Source organism: Gadus morhua, chromosome 20, assembly GCF_902167405.1.
Source record: "Gadus morhua chromosome 20, gadMor3.0, whole genome shotgun sequence".
NCBI lineage: Eukaryota > Metazoa > Chordata > Actinopteri > Gadiformes > Gadidae > Gadus > Gadus morhua.
Genome location: NC_044067.1, coordinates 18,716,836 through 18,740,424, shown reverse-complemented (window position 1 = coordinate 18,740,424; position 23,589 = coordinate 18,716,836). Strand labels below are relative to the sequence as shown.

At 43.4% G+C, this 23,589-nt stretch overlaps 2 protein-coding genes across 2 annotated transcripts in view; one reads left to right on the top strand and one right to left on the bottom strand.

Moving 5' to 3' along the window:
* The window catches only part of LOC115533550 (obscurin-like protein 1), a 44,507-nt gene extending 40,437 nt beyond the window's left edge, over positions 1-4,070 (bottom strand). Inside the window, 2 exon segments of the mRNA XM_030344096.1 lie at positions 692-1,796; positions 3,660-4,070. Coding sequence (XP_030199956.1) covers positions 692-1,706 — 1,015 coding nt within the window. The 5' untranslated portion in view covers positions 1,707-1,796; positions 3,660-4,070.
* A 5,761-nt stretch (positions 4,071-9,831) lies between these two features.
* Positions 9,832-23,589, top strand: part of col18a1a (collagen type XVIII alpha 1 chain a) — an 81,545-nt gene continuing 67,787 nt past the window's right edge. Inside the window, exons 1-2 of the mRNA XM_030343449.1 lie at positions 9,832-10,050; positions 10,131-10,204. Coding sequence (XP_030199309.1) covers positions 10,046-10,050; positions 10,131-10,204 — 79 coding nt within the window. The 5' untranslated portion in view covers positions 9,832-10,045. The remainder of the gene's footprint in view (positions 10,051-10,130; positions 10,205-23,589) is intronic.

Here is a 23,589-nt window from a genome sequence, read left to right as displayed (position 1 = left end):
CTTCATTATCTTCCACTGTGGTTTATTTTCGATGCAGCATTTCATTTATAATAATCCATAAAAAAAATATTTGAATTGAACTGCTACTGATATTTGCATTGGATAACTGACTAAAACGCTTAATCTAAAATTAAATTTAGATTTTATGCATTGCCGCTAATCGGTTAATTGCCAATTGTTGCATCCATAAATCAATTAAAGTTGAGAAAGCCGTGCTTATTTAGAGGTTGAAACCAACACTTTATCTGTTTACAGCAGGGTGTCACATTACAGATACAATGCTCGCTGTTGGTGTTGTTAGTATGGACCGAACTGCATCCCGAGGAGAAATCGGATCCCATTCCGTTAAGATCTTAATCACATGGTTCCCCTCTCCGATATCTATAGCGATTGGAATCCACCTTCATCTGATGAACTTGGACCACTTTGACATTTCATGTGACAGATATTTAGACAGTTCTAAAGATGCATGGTAGATAGGGAGTGGGTATGGTATTCAAAGATAAATATTTAAGACTGTTGAAAATACAGTGATTATTACAGGGTTAAAATGTTTTTTAACTTTGTGCATTCTTATTATGATTTATTGAGCATAATAATGCCAATTAAATATATTGAATGTATCAAATATTAGATTTGCTTCCAAACTAGGAGTTGTGTTGACGAGGACAACAATACTTTCCTTACTTACCTTTCACAGTCAAATGTACAGCGCTGAGTGTTTGTCCCGCAGTGTTGGACGCAGCGCAAACATAAACTCCATTGTCCTTCTGCTTACAGTACAGCACCTTCAGAGTGAAATATCCCTCTCTATCCTCATAGCACAAGTAGCGTCTCCCCGAGAGAATGAGCCGACCGTCCTTCCTCCATATAATCTCCGGTTTGGGTTTTCCCGTCACAAAGCAGCGAAACTTGGCATGCTTGCCCTCAGTCACCGCAAACATCTTTACTTTGGTGGACTTAGTCATGCCGTCGTCTCTGAGTCTATTGGACATCAGCCTGCCACTCCTCTGCTTGCCCTGTTGGGCCTTCCAGTGGCTGTTGTTGTACCCGTTTCGATTCCCATCGTCCCCCTGCCCCGGGCCGGCATCCACCAGCAACACTGCACCCGCCAGCCCCTCGCCAAACTCATTCCGGGCCTTGCACGTGTACACCCCGCCGTCGGGGGCACGCGTCTTGAAGATCTTCAACTGGAACCAGCCGCCGTCCTGGCACCCCACGCTGAAGTGCGTGCTCTCGAAGATCTCGTGGAGCTTCCGTCCGTCCTTCTCCCAGACCACGTCGGGCCTCGGGTTCCCCCACAGCTTGCAGGAGAAGACAGCATCGTCCCCGCGGCCCACACGGGTGGAGAGGGGCTTGATGAGGAAACGAGGCTTGTTCTCCTCCCTGACCTCCAGCTCCTGGGCCTCGCCCTCCACCTTGAGCGTGGCGGCCGCATACGTCTCCCCGATACTGTTCTTGGCCTTGCAGATGTACTGCCCGCTGTCCTCGGATGTCACAGAGGAGATGATGAGGTTGTAGACGTTGCCGTCCTCAAACACGCGGTACCGCCCCTGTGTGTCGATCTTAATGTTGTTGCTCTCCCAGATCACGGCGGGCCGGGGGTCTCCGCCGATCTGGCACTTCAGAACGGCGTCGGTGCCGCTCTGGACCACCACCGGCCTGGGGTAGGCCAGGAAGCGGGGCGCTCCGCCAAACACGTCCATGTCTGCTGCAGGGCCAGCCTCTACTCAGCAGCTCAGTCGCTCACTGCCAATGCTGGGGCGGGACTGTCTCGGACTGCGCAGTACAAGTATCTGAGGCAAAAGGATCACAAAGTGTAATCAAGACATGAAATGTTATCTACTAATGGGAGTTAATATACAGGCTCAACCCACCACTTTGCTGATCAGGTAAGAAGTAGGCTACAATACAAGGTTATATTCTATATCTTAGTCCTTATGCTAGATGTCTTTCCATCTATCCTGCAAACAACTGTCCTGTCCATGATGGCACAAAATCATGGAAAGGACATGACTCTATAAGAAAACAGATGGGTTGATTGGGGGATAGTAGTAGGTGGAGGGAAGTGACTTGTTCCTAACAGCAGCCACAACACAGATAGGCAACACAGTTGGTGCCGTATTTCAATGGGAAAGTGCTTAATATAGCGTGCGCTAAATAAAGACCTGCAAAGGAGTGTGTGTGTGTGTGTGTGTGTGTGTGTGTCAGGTATCACAAAGAAAGCTGTGAACCCCACATGCTCACAGGAACACTGACGATACTCACAGCAGATCTTTCTGAGATCGTACAGCGACCATACCAATGCCTAACAGACCCCACTACAAACAGAGACACTTTACCAAGCAGTAGTCTCACAGAAGACAACACAAAGTAAATCAAGTAAAGACCTTACAGAGACCATACCGCAGCCATACAGAGACCCGATGAACCCTACAGAGACTATAATAAGACCCTATATTCCTTAGTGCGACATTACTGAACCCCTATAGCAACCATTGAGAGACCATTTACAAAGAGCTTAAGAAAACCTTACAGTCACATAACAGCAACCTTACAATTGAGGCTTAAAGGCGAACAAAGAGTGACCATTCTTACCATACTTCCATATTTAATTGAGACCATACACTGAGTGACAATGCCCACACCATAAAGTGACCTTACAGGCCTCATTGAGACCCTACAGCTGACAAACAGAGGCCTTATGGAGACCATACTTTGGCAATGCAGAGGCTTCACAGTCCAAAAATGTGACAGCATCCATCTCGCTATGTTTGTTGGTTGCCATCGGCAACAAATTCCCCTTCAAAATGTCAGCTAATGGCACTGTAAAGCCCCAGAACAACACGGTTAAAGATGGATTAGTCCAAGGCTAGACATCTCTTTATGTTGTAAGAAATATCAACCTTATACTATTGGTTTTTGGTTTCATTATATTTATCTTACAAGTCTCTCTGCTTAGCTTAGGGTTAGGGGTTGGACCCTATGTGTCGGACAATACAGGACAGTCACAAACTGACCAGTTCATTTAAGAACATTTAAAGATAATTGGAGACATGAAAGGCGTCTGATAATAAACATTCCCTCAAAATTATTAGAAGAGCCATAGGACAGATTCATGATTTACAACAGTTTAAAAAGAACAGTTTAAATCGAGGTTTGAGGAGAAACCTGAACAGAAATGAGAACATAAGTGGTAAAAGTCAAATGTAAAATCACCTTTTTGATTCATTCAGTTGTTATACAATACAATAATACACATACACTGCATCCTATAATCAATATGTGTAAGACAAATAACCCACAGTGTTAGGTCACAGGTCAGTGTTTTCCATAATCTCTCATGTTATTTGGTTATTTAGAATGTTGTAGAAATGCATCATATCCTGTAGCCAAACTTGTAGGCCTACTGATCAGAAAAACTGTCCACAATTCTGTTGTTATTTTAACAAATATATATCTTTGTGCCCACGCACATATCGGAAACATTTCATTAGAGGAAAATCTGTGAGGTCAATGTGTTGAAAGTGGTTTAAATATCACCCAGGAGGTTTTAAAGAGGGGGGTTGGGATTGCCTTTCGTGTTTACTTGTCTGGTTTAATTGGAATGACCTCTGCCCCCTTGTGAAGTTGGGCCACGCATCCCTCACATGACCTACCTCGCTTCGGAGTCCTGGAACGACAACGTCAACATACATTCCGCACACGCAGAAATTGTCTTCAAGCTAAGAAATCAACGTTGCTTGTCTCCAACGGCCGGGCCTACCGACGCCCCGCTCTGGCATGCGGTGTGAAATAAATCCAGGTCAAGTGTCCCACGTGCTTTGCCAGTACATGTTTCTTTAAATCTTGAACAACTTTGTGTTTCGGAGCCGAACTTCTGTTTTCGTTCCGAACAGCTACAACTTCAGAGCGGTCCCCGCAATCTGTGTGGCGTTCTGCCGTTAGACACCCTGAGTGTCATTGTTCGTGGAAGACCGATAAGTGCTTTTGCAGCTGCCGCAGTCCCCTAAAAATACCGGCCGCCTCGATGACAGCAGCAAGGATAAGCCAGGCTCTCCCATTCACTTGCTAGCGAGGGCTAAAAAAAGCTATGGATGACTGGGCTCAGGGCATGCTGCTTAGCTTACTTGAGACCTTGCAATAAAAACCTAAGAAGAAAGCATGGATTCTAGTCTCTACAAATCTTTTACGCTCATCCCCCCTACATTTTGTAATTTAAAACAGAATCACGTCTTCATGGTTGATGAGCAAGATGTGTCGATCATGTGGACAGGATTTGACAGAGGCTTCGCAAGTAAAAGGGATGCTGCATGTTGCAAAATTGTTAAAGTCCCTATGATGTGCTTTGTGCACATAATTTTCATACTTGCCGACCTTGAGCCCTCAGAATATGGAGAAAGTTTCCCAGACATTCTTGTTGCTTATGATAAGTAATGCATTGAATTTATTTAGCGCTTTTGTAGAAACTCAAAGATGCTTTACACTGAAGGGGGGGACCTCGCTCACCACAACCAAGATCAGTTAATAACTAACATCTTACCATTAGCCTGCAGACAACAATCTCTGTCTCATCCGCTGCATTTTTGATAGGATGGTAACTTCATTTCTAACTATCCTCTTTAACCAGCCACATATATATAAGAAATAAATCTATATACAATTCAGGATCTTCAAATTCGGGAGAACTACGTAAGGGATAATGTTGTCATGGTGGACTAGCAGGAGAGCACAGTGAAAACCAGGACTCATGGCAAGTATGATCAGTCTAATACAGTAAGAAGTGAAAATTGTTTATTCTCTGAAACTGTTCCTTTTGCCAATGGGTCAGTTAGTTTCTTCAACAATTAAATGTACTTTTGTGTTTAAATCTATTTTCCCCCTGTTTTGCAAAGAGTTTATTTGAAAGTACATCCAACATCGCTGTTGAACTGAATCCATTCTCAACTCCTTCTGACTCATCATAGTATTTGCTTACTAGCAAGGGTGAAGAGCAAGCACTCTCTGAAGCTGACGCCCGCACACCAAATATTCTAAAAAGACAGCAACAGAAAAAGATATAATACACACTAAAGGGAACTGTGTCCATAGATATGCAGATGTGTAATAAGGAAGTTGGGAAAGTTGACAATGGAAAAATGGAAAAATGGAAACAACAGAACGCAAGCTATCTGCATGTCTTTTATGCACGTACAAGGGTCTTGTGTAAGTATGGTCACCTACTGTGACCTAAATACATTAACATTATAGCTAAGAGGGGCTGCTTCCAATGACACTATTGATTAATTTCATTGTATAGTATACAACAAGGAAATTAAGTTACAGTAAACACTATTATCTACTAATCTACTTCTTTCAATGTCTAGTGCTATTAACATGAGCTAATAGCCTGTAGCTAGCAGTCGTTGGTTTTGATGGTTGACACGTGGACCTGGGTTCTTCACATTGTGTGTGTGTGTGTGTGTGTGTGTGTGTGTGTGTGTGTGTGTGTGTGTGTGTGTGTGTGTGTGTGATAGAGAGAGAACAATAGAGAGAGAGAGAGATTGCGTGTGTGCACGCGTATGTACGTACAGTATGTGTGGAAGACAATATGTATGATGTGTGCAAGGATGTCAGAGACCATGTCATGTGTGTCTATGCATGGATGTGCATAATCTGTATCTGTGTGTGGTCTTACGAGTGCTGGTCGTGTGTTTGTGTGTGAGTTTGTTTCGTGAGAGCCAGGCCTCTACGTGTGTGTGGCTGTGGGCAGTATGGTCCTTTATGTGAGGGCAGTGCTGGTCCTTCAGCTGTTAGGATGCTCATGTCTTACAAACTCGCCAACCCTCTCCTTTCTGATTTCAGCTGTTGGAGGTAATGTGATCGTGGCCGAGACCTCTGCTGGCGGGTTATGAAATGCTTTGTCGTCCTCCGTGAGGTGCGAGGTAAAGTATTGGCGGCTGTTGTCGGATCATTACATTTACATCTATTTATTTAGCAGATGGTTTTAGCAGAATCAACTTGCAATAGAGTCGGACAACAATATAAGCATAATATCGAAATTGGCTGTAGAAGAGGACTTTTATCACACTTATGACAACCTCAGCAATGAGACGTACACAACTTCTATGCATCTTTTGGTTTGGTTTTAATGTAGTATTATATACATAAATATTCAGGTGAACTAAATCAAAGGTTTGGTCAGGTGCATGTGTTTTCGTGGGATGTATATGAGTGAAGTCATGGCAAATATTAGCCTCTCTCTCTCTCTCTCTCTCTCTCTCTCTCTCTCTCTCTCTCTCTCTCTCTCTCTCTCTCTCTCTTACTCTCTCTCTCTCTCTCTGTCCCTAAATGCCTCACCTTAACATTGGGCTTGACAGCCAATTGATTCATGTTGTAGACTTAAGTTGGGAATTTATGAGGAATATCTTCAGGGTCCAATGGCCAATGAAATCCTCTTGAGGTCATAAGGTTATTTTAAGGAATGACGACGTGACACTTTCCAGTGTATAAATGTCTTTCTGTATGTGACCGATCACCTAATATTGTGAAAATCCTAGATGCTGGGTGTGTTAATCTTTGGTTTATTTCATTGGGGCTGCATTTGGTAGCCTCTATACATTGCTAGCTGCTTAACCATTTAGAGAGGGATGGGAATATAGCTAGAGTCCTCCTTACTCCAGTGACTGGTTGAAAGTACTGCAAAAATGTCACCATTTACTATCAATTGATGAAGCTATTTATGCAAAAAATAAATAATCTGTAGTATTATTAGAAGTACTATCCTATTTGGAGTGAAACTGTGAGTCAGAAGAGAGTGCTTCCTCCTTTCCCGAAGTCTATAAACTACAAAATGGAGCCAAATTGAGGGGTTTGAGCAAAGGGCAAAGGGCACTTCCAAAACGACATTTAAACTCACTATGTGCCTTCCAGGTAAACATACAAATACTCTTTTATTTCGTAGGACTAACCACATGGTTTACACTTCAATATGTTGTAAGTTGTCAGAACAAATGTCAAATAAAAACAACAAAGACTAAGCAAAGTCTTGAGTTATGTATGACATATGGATAGTGTTGAATGTCAACGGAGGGGGGCTTCTCCGCTGAACTCCTATACATTAGTGTGATTAAAAGAACCGCAGTATAACTTAGAATTACCACATTTAAACAACCATGTTGCCTTTCTTTCCCCCTTCCTGAGGAATGTGAAGGAAACACTTCCTGAGCACTGTGGACGTGTTCAGGCATTGAGCTGAAGGCCTGCAGCGAGAACACACACAAACACACGCACACACACACACACACACACACACACACACACACACACACACACACACACACACACACACACACACACACACACACACACACACACACACACACACACAGACACACACATAATTTAATGTTAAGTTAATCAACCATCCTTACTGGGATACATGTGGAACACCCTCGCCCCAGGTCGGCAAAACTTTAAAGCTTATTTCAACTTGTTTTCCTCTGTATTGATAAATAAGGCATGTTCTTGTGATTTTTACCCAAATGACAGGAGTGAAGGAAACCTCAGGGATTTCAGGCTGCTTCCAAGTAAAACAGGATTTCAGCTTGTGATTAATTAGGACACTTTGATGTTGTAGAATGTTGGTGTATTTTAGTGTCTCTCCGTGTTCACATTTCTAGTCTAGGAACAGGCCAGTGCCTCTCACAATGGTACGAGGTGTTATTTCCAACATTCCGCCATTTTTATGTCTCAACAAGGATGAACAAACCTGGTCATCTGGGACATAGCCAGGGCCATATACTGTACCTTATCAAAGGTGAGAGTGCTTCTGTTCTCTTGTTATTCACGTTTTCTTCATTATAATACTCGCCCCGACCCTTTGGTTCGGTGAGAAGAGGGATCGACAGGCAAGGAACACGTCTCGAAACTGCGCCTCCACCGCGTACACTATAGATTATTCAACCTATGTCTGTATCTCGCTGTATTACATCCTGGAATAAACCATCTATTCAACCCTCTTATCCAACCTGTCAAGTTGCTTTGATTTCGACTTCAAGAATTACTACTACGACGGAAAATACCCAACGCAGAGTCTATACGAACAATTTAGAAATAAGCTGAAATCGAACAATGTCTTACTTATATGTTGTAGTCATGTTTTTTGTTTTTGTTGGAGTTCAGATGTAGCCCACGTGTGGCAACTCCTACAACAACCACTACCAGATGTTTAAATATGTATTACGATTGTGCTGTTTCTTTGAGACAAATGTCGGATTGACAGATCCTATGGGGTAGCTAACTTATTCCATGTTTCACAATACAGTTCTTGAGTTAAACTCTAGGTAGAGGATGCATAGAGTGTTTCACTTAATCCATGCTGCTTTAAAATATAGCAGCAATGTTACCCTCTAGTTGCGGTCCTGTGTAAATGCAACTGAAACGACAAAACCAACGCATCTTCAAAATTACTTGTAATATTCGAAACCATTAGACAAATTGTATTCTTCAAAAATAAATGATTCATAATGTGTTGACATATTCAATGGAATTGCTGACTCCAAATCTTACGTAAATATATTTTATTAGGAGACACAGATAAATAGAATCTAATTAGATCAACTCAAGTGGAGGTCGTTCATGGCTGGCAGTCTGTCCAGACTTATTACTATGACCTGTCCATCATCAGTTCTTGATGACATCACCCTTGGACTTGATGACATCTGCTTCTCTCTCTACTGTGCACTCTCATACCCTTATAGTCACGTCAATAAACAAAAAATATAAAAAGCTGCGTTACAATAAAATGTGATGGAACAAACTTTTTAGATTGCACAGCAGTGTAAAAGAAACACACAGAAAAAGACCTGTAGGCCCACTGTTAAAAAAAAACGGCAAACAAAACACCAAACAGAGAAGGTCTGTTGAAGAGCTGTTATCCCTCTTCACTGTGCTCTTAGCTTTGTGGGATATAACCTTTCTCTTACCTCTCGCCAAGACAGACCCGGGCAAACAAGCCCCTCGCCACAGCACAATGGAGTCAATGCCATGTCAAGTTCATTCTTGCAAAACCCTTCTGCAGGGAGAGAGGGGGACAGAGGCGCTGTATTGTGTGAGTGTGAGGAGGGGATTTTCCAGTGGAAAAGCAGAGTTGACACAGTTCATTCTGGACGTGTGTTCTTTTTTTATTACCACCTAGGTGGCAGGTCGACAGGTAGGCTAAGTAGAGTTTGTATGAGTGGGGGTCAGTGGGTGTGTGGTGGGAGAAGGGGGGGATAAGACTGCTGTTAAAACTGCTGTTATAAAGTGAACATTTTCAATACAATCATAAACATATCACAAAGGAAACAGAAATGATCAAAGACCATCAAATGGTCTTTAGATCAAATGTTGAGTCTGACATTAAATGGTTAACACTAAGATGTCATTCATGAACAAGTATGCCTTTGGTCTTAGATCCTTATGGTCACAAGAAAGAAAGACATTAAGTAGGCTACTTAATCTTCATTATTTGGATACCTTCTTAAAAGAAAGAATATGTAGAAAATCTGCCCCCCCAACCCAGCCCCACACACTGGACAATGTGCAATTGCATTATGTTTATTATTTTTAGATCTTTCTCTGGCTCTTTTTTATATGACATTTTTAATATTATATTGCTCACTTTCTATTATTTACTTATTTATTTATTCTTTGTCATTTTTTTTGTTTTGTCAACTGTACTGTAGGCTACTGTTGGTACTGGATATACCATCATTTCTCAAAGGGGATTATTACTTTAATCAGGACCAACATACAATCGTATGAAAAATAGAACACGTGAAACTGAAATCTGGGAAATTCGATCTCTTTAGGACCCGGAGGTAGTCCCGCCATTCTGCCCCTGTGGGTCTCTTCTTGCTGCATTTTCTGCTGTTCCCAGCAGAGCGCTCGGTCCCCATCAGCTGTTCTCTAGCAGCTCCGAGCGGCAGCGCTGGACCAAGGAAGCCTACCAAACTTCACTCCTCTTTGCACCAAACAATTCCATGCTTTGTCTCTCCACGGTCACAGCAAATTGACGATCAAGATGAGGTAAAATAGTTAACCCTACCTAACATGTGTACGTGTTTGATTAGTGATCAGATTACTTAATCGATCTGCACCTTCCACAGGTGTCCCTTATGGCTAGGGACCCTGCTCTGCTGCTTGCTGGCTCTCGCTCGTCCCGCAGCATCCCAATGGCCAGGTAAGAGAGCGGATAACACAATTTATACGATTTCTATTGCATGCATCTTGTTCCTTTTTTTTCTGAAATCGGCGAGATGAGTGACGATCTGGCCAGGGGGTCTTCAGATGGACACTGGCCTATAGGCGGGCGCCGACCCATTTACAGCAGGGGGAAAAAATAACATTGGTTGGATTTGTGAAATACAAATGCAAGGCTGATGGCTGATTTCTCTACAGTAACCTTTGTTATAAGCGAAGTGGTTTAAAAAAACTAGAACAAATCAACCGTCGATGATTTATGAGGGTTATTTTCTCTAACAAAGTTGCCTGATCTGTTATATGGCCAATGGGGATTTCCAGTAGGGCCCATGTTGACCCATTGGCAAGTGCATAATTATGCTTTACAGTGTGAAAGTGCTCAACGAGTGAGTTTTTGGTAGAAATGTCCTACAACTGCAGATTCAAATCTGCCAGTCGACCGTTTCGGGCTTGCATCTTTTGCAATACAAGATTTTAGATTCAGTTAGGACGGTTTTCCTGCGAGTGGAAAAGGCGTTTTTTAGTCCAATAACAGGGTTTTCCCGAAGTCCAAAGTCCCCAAACTGGAGACCTACTTTTTACATTCCATGTATATTCCTTATGCAAAAGAAGGCTTAACTCAAGTGTGCAACTGAGGAGTTGGAATCAACTCAGCCGTTGCCTTGTCATGAGTAATAGGCCTACAGAATTATATTTTTTTCTCTCTATTGTAAAATGTGTTAAAGGTTGGTAGGCTATCTTTGCACTAGACTATTTGACTAGAATAGATTAATATTACACCTCCTGGCAATCAACACCATGAATAGGGTCTGGGCAATTGAATGAAACCTTTCTTCCGCTGTTTAAATATTTATCTGTCCAACTGCCAAAAACCCTATATTTAATTTAGTAAAAGTGGCTGTGCTTAGTTGTGCAGCTGCTAAATGATAGGGTTGAAATTAGATGCTGTCCATTAATATTTGATAGACTGATCGCCAGACATGGCGTTTGAAAGTCTGCATCAATGCCATCTCAACGGCATTGTGCTCAACTGGTGATTAAAAAAGTTTTGCAGTGCATTCCGGGTTTGTGGAGTGTGCCATTGTCAGCAACCTTTGTTTGGTAGTGTTGATAAAGTGCCGGTTAAATATAGCCTAAATCTAGAAATCTTTACCTTCTAGCATCTCGAACACTTATCTTAAGGTAAAAAACCCCACCCATGGGGTTTGAACTAGTGGTACGTTTAAAACAAACATAGCTCATTATATGCTGAGCTATTTCGACCCAGATTTCTGACTGTTCTTATGTGGAAAGTCGACCAGTAAATCGTATATAATTTGCATCTAATCCGGTGCTTTTGGAAATGGATACATTTCAATGAAGTAAACAGACCCCCTTTTATCCATTTTCTTGTATCTCGGAGAAGAGAAGTGTGTGGCAGTTGGAAATGGAATCGCAGCTTTGAGACAACTTGGCACTTTCTGAGGAATGCTGTCCTGTCTGAATGTGTCCACATTGAATGGACCCAGAGCTGGGCTCTTTAGACTAATGCCTTTGGCTCTGCCTACGACATGGTTGAATTTGCTCTGCCTCATTCCCAGTCACAGGCTGGGTCAGGAATCCCTATTGTCATGTGATCTTTGACATGCACCCGGAGTGGTTTCTGCCTAGAGGGTGATTGGGGGGGTGGAGGGTTGGAGGAGTGGAGGAGGGGGAACAGCTGTAAGGGGACACCCCACTGGGCTATTTAATGATTGAATTAAATGGCACATTAAAAAAATCACAGTCTGCATGGGGGCTTTTCCCCCCTGTGAGGTAGCCTCTTAATAATGGTCACTAAAGGTACATTGGATTTGCATTAGCATATCCGAGCCAAACGCTTTCTCTGGATCTCATAACTTTGAAAAAAAAAGGGATCTTGTAGATATGCTCTCACTTTGCACGTTGCCGAAACTGTACTAATTTGAAACCCTTCAAAAGTGAAACGTTTGAGTTTTGAGCGATGCGGGTGAGATTTCTTTGGCAAATATCTCTCTGACACATTATGGACGGATATAGTTTTTCGCATATCCAAAGGGTGATTTACAAACATACACATAGTCTCTGACATGACCTGAGTATCTGTGCAGTGCGATATGATCTGTGGAGACACATAGCCTTTGACACATCATCGAGAGCTTGGGTTTCTCTGTTTGTTGTGGTTTCCAAGAGGTTTTCCATAGCGTTTTTCTCTATAGCTCCATGATAATAAAACCTCCCAGAATGAATGAACTCAGAATGATTAAACACACTTCGCCTTCCTATTTTTGTACGTCAAGGGCATCAGTTCTATATATTTAGAGTTTGATACAGAGCAGTTTAATGTGTTGAAGAAATTTGTTTGATCTCGTACCTGGCAAAATGGGAGATACAAAAGATTTGTTACATTGGATTTATTCATTTATTTTCCCCTCAGTGAACCTGAACATCCGGTTATCTATTTAAAAATCCTGATAAAATACACTTTACAATGGGCTTTACTAGGCTTAACATTTAACCCTATCATGAATCATCTTCAAAAAACACAAAAATTCACCAAAAGGAGGACCCACATTGAATGTCACTCACTCCACGTTTTTCTCCCTACTTAATAGCAAAACTAGTTTTATGTCTGAATGCAAATGAGCCCTTTTAAGCCCATATCAGCAGCGATAAACGGATGGCCCCTCACACAGATTCTGTTGAGTCATTGGACCTTGAGATTTTAATCCTGAGGATTTTCCAGTCGATATATGGACTTAACTGCCTCTGGAAACACCCGGTTGAACTGTAATGAAGTAAATCAGAGAGAAGCTTCGAAGATGTGCAAAGTTGTTGGACTATTGTGTTTATTTGTTTGCTAGAGCTGTTCTTGTTTGGCGTTGTTTTGGAGAGGATGGTTTACAGGTGACAGAGAATGTGTGGGTGGTTTAGTATGGAACTCGCCGTCTCTCTCTCTCTCTCTCTCTCTCTCTCTCTCTCTCTCTCTCTCTCTCGCTCTCGCTCTCTCGCTCTCTCTCTCTCCCCCCCTGATCTCTGTCTGTTGGTTTCTAAAAGGCTAGCAGACTGACACTGCGCTCATGGTACTCCTCTATTCTGACTCCCGGCAGTGTGACCGCAGGGTTTTGTCCATCACTCAGCTCAGTGCATGCTGTGGGGTTCATGCTTAACAATGACTCCGACGCTGACAAAGGAAACTTGGCCAGTAAAAGTGTCCTGTAACAGGGTCGGCTGTCCTGTTTGGACAAAGACAAAAACAAGAGGACAGAAAGACAACGAGCACACGTCATGAGGAAAGGAAAAACTAAAGTAGTCCTCCATGCATTTGGTATAGAGGAAGTTTAGTAGTGGTGGTAAGGGTGTTTGACACCCAACTGAAAGTGTGTGTTTTTCTGTGTTCTATCCCCACTGTGGGCAGTCTACCTGTAGACATCCTTGATCAAGAAATGCCTTACCCCCACCTGCTATGTATTGACTTGATTGATTTTTTTAAATGAGCCCACCATCACCAACTTGTTTCTTTATAAAATGGCAGTCAGGCCATGGGTTCTTCTTTGACGCCATGGTTGTATCTCTCTCTCTCTCTGCAAACCTGTATGAGCTGTAACAGGACCAGAACGCCAAACTCAAAAGAGCTGCAACTGATAGGTGTCCGCCGAGGCTCTCGTCCGCCTGAGAGAGGAAGTAAGCGCCCTGTGCAGTTTACTTTACACGTGACTGTGTTTTTAGAAGATGGGTGGGGGAGGGGGGCGCGGTGGGTCCATCCTGCTTTGATTCCTTAATGTAACCCATCTGGATCTGCTCGAAAAGTCGATGGCTTGTGTATCCGCCTCCGAGTGCAGAGACACACAGAGCTCTCATGTCACACGCTTACCCCAGACACAATATTTAAATGGGAACATTTGTGGATTTATAACAGGATGTTGGAATTGTTTGTTGTTGAGTCTCTTTTTCGTGTGCATGTAGAGCTGGTCCACGAAACTATTACAGCTGACAATTCATCGGTTATGAATGAAAACACAATAGTCGCACGCAGTTGGAGTTGCACGCGTGCATGTTTGACCTGCGTGTTCTACAATGTCAGCGAGGGTTACTTCAAAACAGCTGTTCTCCTATTGAGGCTCTCATTTGCATACCATTCAAAGCACCAAGCCGGCCCTTTGATCACATACTTAAGAGTCTTTAGTGGGGACAGAGCATCTTTCGATTTACTGTGGTGAGGGCCAGAGGAGGCTCCTCTGCTCAGGCTTCTACTAGAACCTATTAGCAAGCATAAAAAAATAGTATAATAATGATATTGTTTTTTAAGCAAAAGTCCTTGAAGAACACTGTGGATGTATTTGCATCTCATTTATTTCCAAATCAATCGTTTTCCTCATGCAAAGAATGTGACTTGTATTATATTGGATCATGAATTGTAATAACACATCGAAAAGGTGTTGATTGAGAGTCTAGGTGTATGCACAATTTAATATGTTCAGGATTATATTAATGCATAGTTGAAATCACATATTTATTGCTTGCAAACCATGCAGGGATACTGCTAGCACATTTTGCTTTCAGGATGGGTTTTGAGATGAAGTAAAAACTGTCCACCTAAGGTTATTTAAAAGTACTATTATCTTGAACTTGCTATATTGGCCAAGACTTGTATTATTCTGTGGTTCCTGAGCTCAAAGGATCCCCTTAGTTTATTTCCTGGATAGTGTTTGTTTACCAGTATTCCCTGCTGCTCAATGCCTAGGCTTATGTTTCATTGATCAAACCTTAAAGTAACTTCCTGTACAAAGTGAGCTTTTAGTGTTGAAGTCTTCTGAGCACTGACTCTAGAGTGCAGGTCGGCGGTACCTGTTTGAACCGGCCAGCAGTGGTGGAGTTCTACACATTCCGTTGACATCATAAGATTTACTACACCTCACCCATGATTTAGCCCCCTTTATCTGAGCCTCCACTTATGACAAAGAGGTGGACATTGTACCAATCAGCTCCTTAAGCCAAGTGGCTTTGTTGGCGTTAGCATTGTGTAAACAAATCCAGTGCCGGGGCTTTGCCCCCCTGTTTGTAATAATCCACCCGTCTTCCTTTCCATGGCGAGGCAGTCTACAAAGCATCCTTTTGAATGTTTCTGACAGCTGTTATTTGTATTTTTATGTGCTCTCTCCTCCTGAGTGTTTCAGGTGCGCTTGCTCTGCCCTCTCATGTCGCCCCTGATGTCAAAATGCCGGGTTTGACGTTGGCAAAACACAGAGCGAGCCAGTAATTGCCGTTTACGTTCTAAGGGAGAAGGATTTGTAGGGCCACTTGCTCTGTACGCCCAACTATCTCCACCTCTAATGGTACAGTGAGCGCTCCTGTTGCACTCAGCGGCTCTTTCCTGTTTGTGGTGAAACCCGCACTTATTTGCTTGTCTTCCAAGAGGTAATCCAGGTAACATTTAGAGGAACTTTTGAAGCTTTACTTGGCAAATGACAGGATTCCATACATCCTTGACAACTGAGCCAATACCATGAAGGGCTTCCGGCTTGACTCTTCTTCTGAAAAGAAAAGAAAGTCATTCAAATGAATTCATATCTGTATGTGGAAGTTGTATACAGTCAAAAGTTGTGCTTTTACAATCTACAATATGAAACTATTTACCCGAGCCCAGCTGGTTTACTCAAGGTTAGATTGTTTTCCAGATGTTTTCTAAGTATTTATCCGCAATGCTTTTATGTCTGCTCCTCAAGCAACGCCCTATCTACCCATCTGTCTGCCTGTCTGTCTGTCTGAACAGGCCCCCCTCTCTTTGCCCCACTGTCAGAAACATAGCCTTTTTTTTCCCTTAACCTGGTGGAACAGTGGTTTCCATGGTCACCAGGTGCAGATTTGCCTGTCACAAAGCCTTATTTGGCCACAGCTGTGGAAATTGGATCTATCTGCCTCTACCTGGCACTTTGTCCTCAGCCTCAGCTTGAGGGAGTGTTAACACGTTCTTGCTAACCGTCTAGTGAACACAGGTAGAGGTGAAATGGGAGACCACCACCCCACCCCAGTATACAATCTCCTCTTATACGAACGCAATATCATCAACTTTCTACACAATGTGAATTAAGAGCGGTTCTGAGCATTGTTACACTTTCAAAGCTGGGACTTGATAGACCGGCTACAGTGGAGCCAATTCATCCAAGAATATATATTTTGTAAGATCCATCCGTCTGAGCCGAACTGTCAGACAAGATCTCTCCTAACATAAGCATAAAACTACCACCCAATGTGGGTTTTTTATGAATAAATTGGCCATTCAGCATTACAGGAGGCTCCGTTGGGGGGAGGTGAGTTGGGGTGCACCATTGTTGCTAGTTTCAGACCTCGGTTGCAGCTAAACCCCTCTCTTCCTCCTCCTCCTCCTCCTCCTCCTCCTCCACTCCTTCACCCCTCCACCTCCTCTTATCTTCTGATTGACCCTTGAGATGTGCAGGGCCTGCCTTTCAAGGCATCCTCAGATTCCACTCATTCAGCCGTCCCTCAAGAGCCTCCGTTACCCTGCAGACAGTTCTCTTGTTACCCCCAAACCTCACACCGTGGGGGTGTGAAGCAAGGAGAATACACAGCGAAAGGGAGATTACAGCTTAGCCAAGAAGCCCTGCAACAAAAGGAATTGTTTTTAATACCTATACCCCCTCCTCGCATGGCTCTACTGGAACTCTTGTGGAATCGAGTGAGATATAGGGACATGGTGAAAAACAAACCCCTTTTTTCCATTGTCTCTGCTTAGACAGTTTGGAGTGGGCATCGCCACATGTGTATCGGGTTTTGTGGAAACCCCTCATAACTAAATAAAATAAGATGTCCTTGATTCATCCCAGAGGGGAAATTTGGGGGACATGTGTGTCCCTGACTGATGAAACCCGGGCACTGCAGGAAGAGCAGCAAATCCTCCTAACCACCACAATCCTAACCACTAGACCACCAGGGAATATAACAGACAAAGTGATGAAGTGACCTAACTACTTGCACTACTAAAGCCACTAAGAATCCTTTTGGTTCTTCCCTGTGAGTGTGAATGCACTTCCACTGCATCCATTCTGCCCATCCTCTAACTTCTCAACACAAACCTCAAATCTCAAAGTATCCCAGCTCAAAAAAGCCTATTGTACAGAAGTCCTGGTCGCTTTGGGGAAATATTCAAGTCTGAGCTGTTTGTTGTCAAGCCGAGCCTTTAGATGCCCTTAGCTTTTGTGTCTGCTAATTGTTCCGTGAATCATGAGCAGGGCGCGTACAATAAACGAATCCTCCACGGTGGGCAGCGTGCCATCCCTGGAGAAAGGAATGGAAGCCGAGCGCAGGGTCGTTAAAAACATTTAGAGGGCCAGTGATAGATGGGCTGGGATCTGCAGAAGAGCCGCCACCGCCGGGCTTCACCACAGGGCGCCTAGGCAGCAGTTACAGCCCCCGCCCAACCCCATGCTTCATTAACCGTCCGATCTGACCTGTGTTGCTTGTCGCTTTATGTTGTACGTACAGAAGGCTCTCTTTAACAATGCAGGTTTATGACTGCATTATGTGGGCTTAAACATGTAGATTTTAACAAGATGTGTCAACCATTGTTAGCAACAGCAGTGCAACCAATACACTGATGTGTTTTAAAGCTTTTAATGGTGTTTGGTTTCCTGTCTTAAATAGGTCTCTTTCATTTAAAATTTTAAGAGCGACAATTTTAAGAGCGACAATAGTCAAGGGATTCGAGTTATTTGTTGGCAAAATTTATATATTATTGTACGGATCATCAAGACCATGTTACATCCACAATCAAGAAGGACAGAGCATCTTAAGCTGTTCTATTCTCCAAATGCTTTTAACAACCGCTGGGATGTCAATTGTATGCCAACGTGTGAACCATTTTGCAAATAAGATGAATGTCTACAAAGAGTAAGGATTCTACAGCTGTATTTTTCAAAAATATACGTTCTCATAAAAAAGAGGAGTTGTCTCATGGCTTCGGCTGAATACTTGAACGCATGTTGGATACATACAGGGTTTTCTAAATAGCATGGTAATAGATTTTGAAGGAGGAATCACCTTTGGCACTCTGCAAATTTCACCCACACATTGACCATTTAAAACCTTATAGCGGTCCCCTTGTCAAATCTAAATCTCTTCCCTTTTTCCCCCAAGGGGAAGGAGGACATATTTCACCATACAGTCTATTCACACCTCATCGTTTGATCTTATTGACGAGGTAATTGGCTTACAGGCCGTAGAGGCTGAGTTAAACTGACTGCCAGCTCTTTCCTTCTTCAACCACGCCCTCCGGCTAGTGTTTCAGTCTCCACAGTTCTCTCAAGGGTGTAAAGTGATTTCTTTTTTTCACCCCCATAAGCAATGCAACCTGTGCCTTTGCTTTTCCTTGCCTGCCTCTCTTGCTCTTTATCTCGCTTCTAAAACTCTGCCCAAGGGGCTGAATAACTACGGAATGTATCTGGGCCTAGCAGCATTGTTTAGAAAGAAGAGTATCCATATATGTGAGCAATTTTGAACTTCAACCCTTTGTCTGTTTTCCCTTTTCAACACGAGATGCAACGTTTCCCTGCTTGTTCGTCAACTGCTGTCAGGACAGTTTGGGTTCAAGATTGTTGTTGTTTTAAGTTTGGAGTTTTCCAGGAAACCATAGGACAGCTGACAATAGGCCCAGCTATTGCATCGATCTGAACCACGCCAGATTCCATTTGACTGCTAGTTGGTTCAGTCCACATGTCTGACTCTCAAAAGACCTGCTTTTACAGTTCACCAGGTTCACTTGGTGTTCGGATCAAGTCCGAACACCAGCTCATGGATTAACATGCCTTTGGCTGGAACAGAGGGGAAGAGCATGACCTGTTAAACGGCCCAGTTGGAGGAACTCCAGAGCGCTGGCTCCCTTGCTGGACCGAGCCTGTGCTAATTGAGGTTCCCTGTATATTGTCTTGTCCATGAAAGCCCTCTTTGTCCTGATCATCCCACTACCCCCCTCCCCCTCTCCAATGTATCTCCACGGGCCTAACGTCATGCCCTCGCAGCCACTTCCTGCCTTTATTAGAGGATTAAAATGTCAGCTGAAGGTGGTGTAGGAGCTCGGTGATGTCATTCACTCCAGGGTATTTCTTTACTTTTCAAAGGTTCCAGTGTCTAGAAGCTAGTGGAGGTGTGGTCTCCGTCAACACCCCAACCCAGCTCAGGGTGGGTGGGAGGAAGGGAGACTGTCAGACTTATTGAGAACCAGTAGAGGTCATCTGAGAAAAAGGCTGTCAGAGTTTGCGGTCATCGTTTATCTGCTTGTATTAAATGTCCTGCGGTTCTCTCGGTAACCAAGCAACTACAAGTATTTGGGACAAGGAAGTGACATAGTGACACCCATCCTTCGCTGTTTTGGTGAAATTGCCACACAGACACAGTAAACGTTCCACTCGAAACTGGTTGACATGCCCACCTGACCTACACAGAGAGATGTGGGACTTGATTTGAAGAAGAGTAGGACACTGTGATCTTTTGTTCTCTTTCCTGATTTTTCCCACCGTGGAATTCATACCAGCTTAGCACTCTCTCAGAAGTTGAGGGGAGCCGGCCCACGGTTCATTCCCACACAGCGCCCAGACGTAGTGACAGGGAGAGTTTTCCCCTTGTGTTTTGAGTGTATCAAAAAAAAGTTTGCCCTCTTTCATGGTCAGATTCACTGTCAAAGTGCTGATCTGCGACGACGCGCTGCAACCTAAACCCGAGGGTGAAGCCTCCTATAGGTTCAAAGAAACGTGGGGAGGGGAGGACAAAGAGCCTGGCTTGACCAACTGACGGGTCTGAATGCCTCCAACTCCGACTGAACCTTGACATAGAAGAAGAAAAAAGAAAAAAAATGCCTGCATGCACATTCCATTCACTCTTCTTCAGAAGACTATCGTATCTTATTTACTTATGCGTTCAGGGATATCTCAGGGAATGAAAAAAAAAACCTCAATCTCGCTATTGGCCCGATGTTAAGAGAGGATGTGCATATAGTTGTACGTTTGCCAAATTATGCCGGCTGTTATGTTAGACCTGCATAGACAGGTTGAATACATTTCAGATGAATCTCAGCTTCCAGTGCCTCAGTTAATCATTGGGCAATTCTCCAAATGTCGTTTCGTTGGGGCAAGGGAAAGGTCCAAGACACTTTTAATGCTAAGCTACTTACAGTGAATTTGTCCATGTCATTAAGGCTCAAGTAGGAGTTAATGACTGTAGTGCGCTTTGCAAAGTGAAGATTGAACCTATATGCTTCCTATTTTACTATTAATTTGCGTTGGGTGTCAATTTGAAGTATTTCAATGCTGACACCTTATACCTACTTACCTACTTACTTTACTCCCAAATTACAAATATAAAGTGTCTTTTCAAAGGTCTGCAACCGTTTTGAGTACCATATCAGTCAAAGTCAGAGTCAAAGGGCTGTCGTTAAAGTAAAGTATAGGACCCCAGTAAAGGTTCTGCAGGAAGGAAAGGGCTCTCATCTAAGAGTGATACAGGTGTGGCAAACTAAAAGAGTGCACCCAGAGCTCGGAATTGATGGCTTTTTGTTTAACATATTTTATTGAAAACTTTTTGTTTCACCCATTTCATACAAATGAAATCAACAATTACCATGTATTGAAAGAGGTTATAGTGGCTGTCCAATCAAATGAATTGTCCCGTGTGATTGACGTGAGAATGTGAAGAATGCTGATTGCCCGGACAGTTTGTCAGTGGACAGCCCATGCCAGAGAGGTGGGCCCCTTACTTTATTAGATATGGATGCTTCTTGGAATGTGGTCGTGATGTGTAGATTCTCAGCCATTCACACATGCAACAGTAACGGGTGGAGGAGGCTTCTCAAAGGCTGGGGCTAGCACAGGGCTAATCAATTAGCCTTCCTGGTTTCACTGCAGCAAAATTTGGGGATGTACTAAGTACTAAGGTAAGGCTGGGTGGGAGTTGATATGGTTCTAGTATGATTGTGGTAACATATTGCATAGCCTTGCATAGCCTCTCTTCTACATATTGTAGAAGAGAGGTTAATGGAGAAGCACAACGAGCACCCCCACCTTTATCCCCTACTGAAGTCCATCTCTCGCTAGATTGTTTGATTGACAGTCATCGCAGACAGGTTTTCATTTTCAGCTCCTCAAAATTCTGTGGCCTCACAAGTGCCAGTGACTTCACCTGGTCTGGTGGCAAGGCTTAGGGCAGTAATTAGTCTGCTCTGCTGGAAATTGACAATGGCTGGGTCTGTTCCCAAACTTCCTATCTGCTGAGAAGATCAACACAACAGCCCCCGAAACCCCCACCCCCTCCCTTTAAGCTGAAGCCTCCCAAAATAATACAACCTGCTTTTTTAACATACTTTTCTTTAAAGGGCACTGACTTGTAAATGTGAGTTATTAAAGCTTTCATGACTTTTTAAATGATGGCTTATGCAGTTGATTTACTGTCTGTAAAATACATTAACAACGAGCCTATAAAATAACACCAGCGCAAGAAGAGCCCAACGCAACATTACATTTTGAGAAGGGTGCAATTATTTGACTTTACTACGACAAGCAACGATGAGTCTTACACTTTAAGCTGATCAACTGATGTATATATTTTCAATTTATTAATATATTGCAAATTATAAACCAGCTCAAATGGCATCCATCTTGATATAACTCAGAGCCACTTGTCCTTCTTTCAAAAGCAACTCCAAGATGAACGTATACAGGGCTTCTGTCATGGAGCTCGTTTGAAGGGGATGAGGCTGTTAATGTTGGGTAGAATCTAGTACTATCTCAGTTTATCCAGTTTGTTTGCTTGCTGCCATGGCTGCAGCACGTTGGGATTAGGTGCCAATTTGTTGCATATCTGGCCTCCCAGGGTACTTAGAGAATGGTAAAACAACAAAAAATGAAATCAACAAAACAGAAACAAATGTTCTGAACTGGAAAGGAAATTATATCGTCTAGTAATAGCGTCTTGAGTCAAGTTATTTAACAGGCTGTGACTTGTCCGTGGCTTTACAAACCCACTGAAAAGTTTCATGCTGAATAATGTGTCTGTGGTCGGTATGCTACTGTAGGGTCTTGCAAGCTGCCTAAGGCCTAGAAATGAGTGAGAACCACTTCAGAGATGTAGAGATAAATACAAACTGTAAGTGTGTCCAACGATATCTTTGCATCAATCAAACTATCTATATCTCTTTATTTTTAATCTAATCTAATGTATTCTGAAGCATTGCTCTAATCTTTTGCAAAGCATTATATTCAATAAACAAATGATGTATCCTAAATCCCTGCAAAACGTTTGCGTGTGTGTGTGTGTGTGTGTGTGTGTGTGTGTGTGTGTGTGTGTGTGTGTGTGTGTGTGTGTGTGTGTGTGTGTGTGTGTGTGTGTGTGTGTGTGTGTGTGTGTATTTCCGCTGCATTAGTGAGGTGAGGGTTGCACTGCAGATTTGCTTTAGTGTAAACCTCCCAAAATGTGCATAGCTGTGCCCCAAACATCGCTTGATGGATGGTTTTAGAATGCCCTTCCCGGACCCCTGGTGGGAGAATGCGTAGCCTGAGGCCGTGCTGAACTCTCTGGCTCCTCACCAACCACGTCCCCATAGCCCACGGGCCCTAATCCCTGCCTCCGGCTCCTGTCTTGCGTCTCAGTCCAAACAGGGAAAGGGTGGGATAGCTGGGGGAGGAGGAGGGTTGGTGGTGGGCCATCCCTCCCCCCCTCCCCTCCCCTCCCCCCACCTCTCTGTCTCCGGGAGTTTTAAACATTTGTAATTCACAAGGGGATGGAAGCTAGTTAAATGGCTCTTTAATGGAGCCAGAATGGGAGACAGAGTGTGACGCATCGACAAGATGGCCAATGTGAGGGGTGATGCCTTGTGGATTGGTTGGTGGGGTTTCAGTTGGTTGAGAGTTAATATTGACAGGGAATGGTGATCGAAAGCTTAACTAAAACAGGAAAATACATTGAATTAATGACGTGATTTCTTCCAACCCAACGACCTCTGTCATTATCCTCCGCCTCCATCCAGCCAAAGCCCAGGTATTTGGACGCATTCCGAGCAGGCATTCCGCGGGTCATACCTTCAAGCGAAGGGGTCCTATTGGGTTACCCCGGTGTTACTTAATAGGACTGATCTGAGCTCCAGAAGTGACATGATGGCAAGCCAGGCGTCCCTTATTAAGAAGCAAAAGGCCTGGAATCTTCCGTGGCTACGCTCTTTAGGTGATACACTGGAGCCAGCGTCTCTCACTCTGCTGCAGATGGGAACAGCAAATTAAAGGCTGAACATATCTGAGTGGATAAAAGGCAGGTGTGATGGCCCCCCGAGAAGGAAAGATGATCTTTGTCAAATCTACTTTCCAGGAC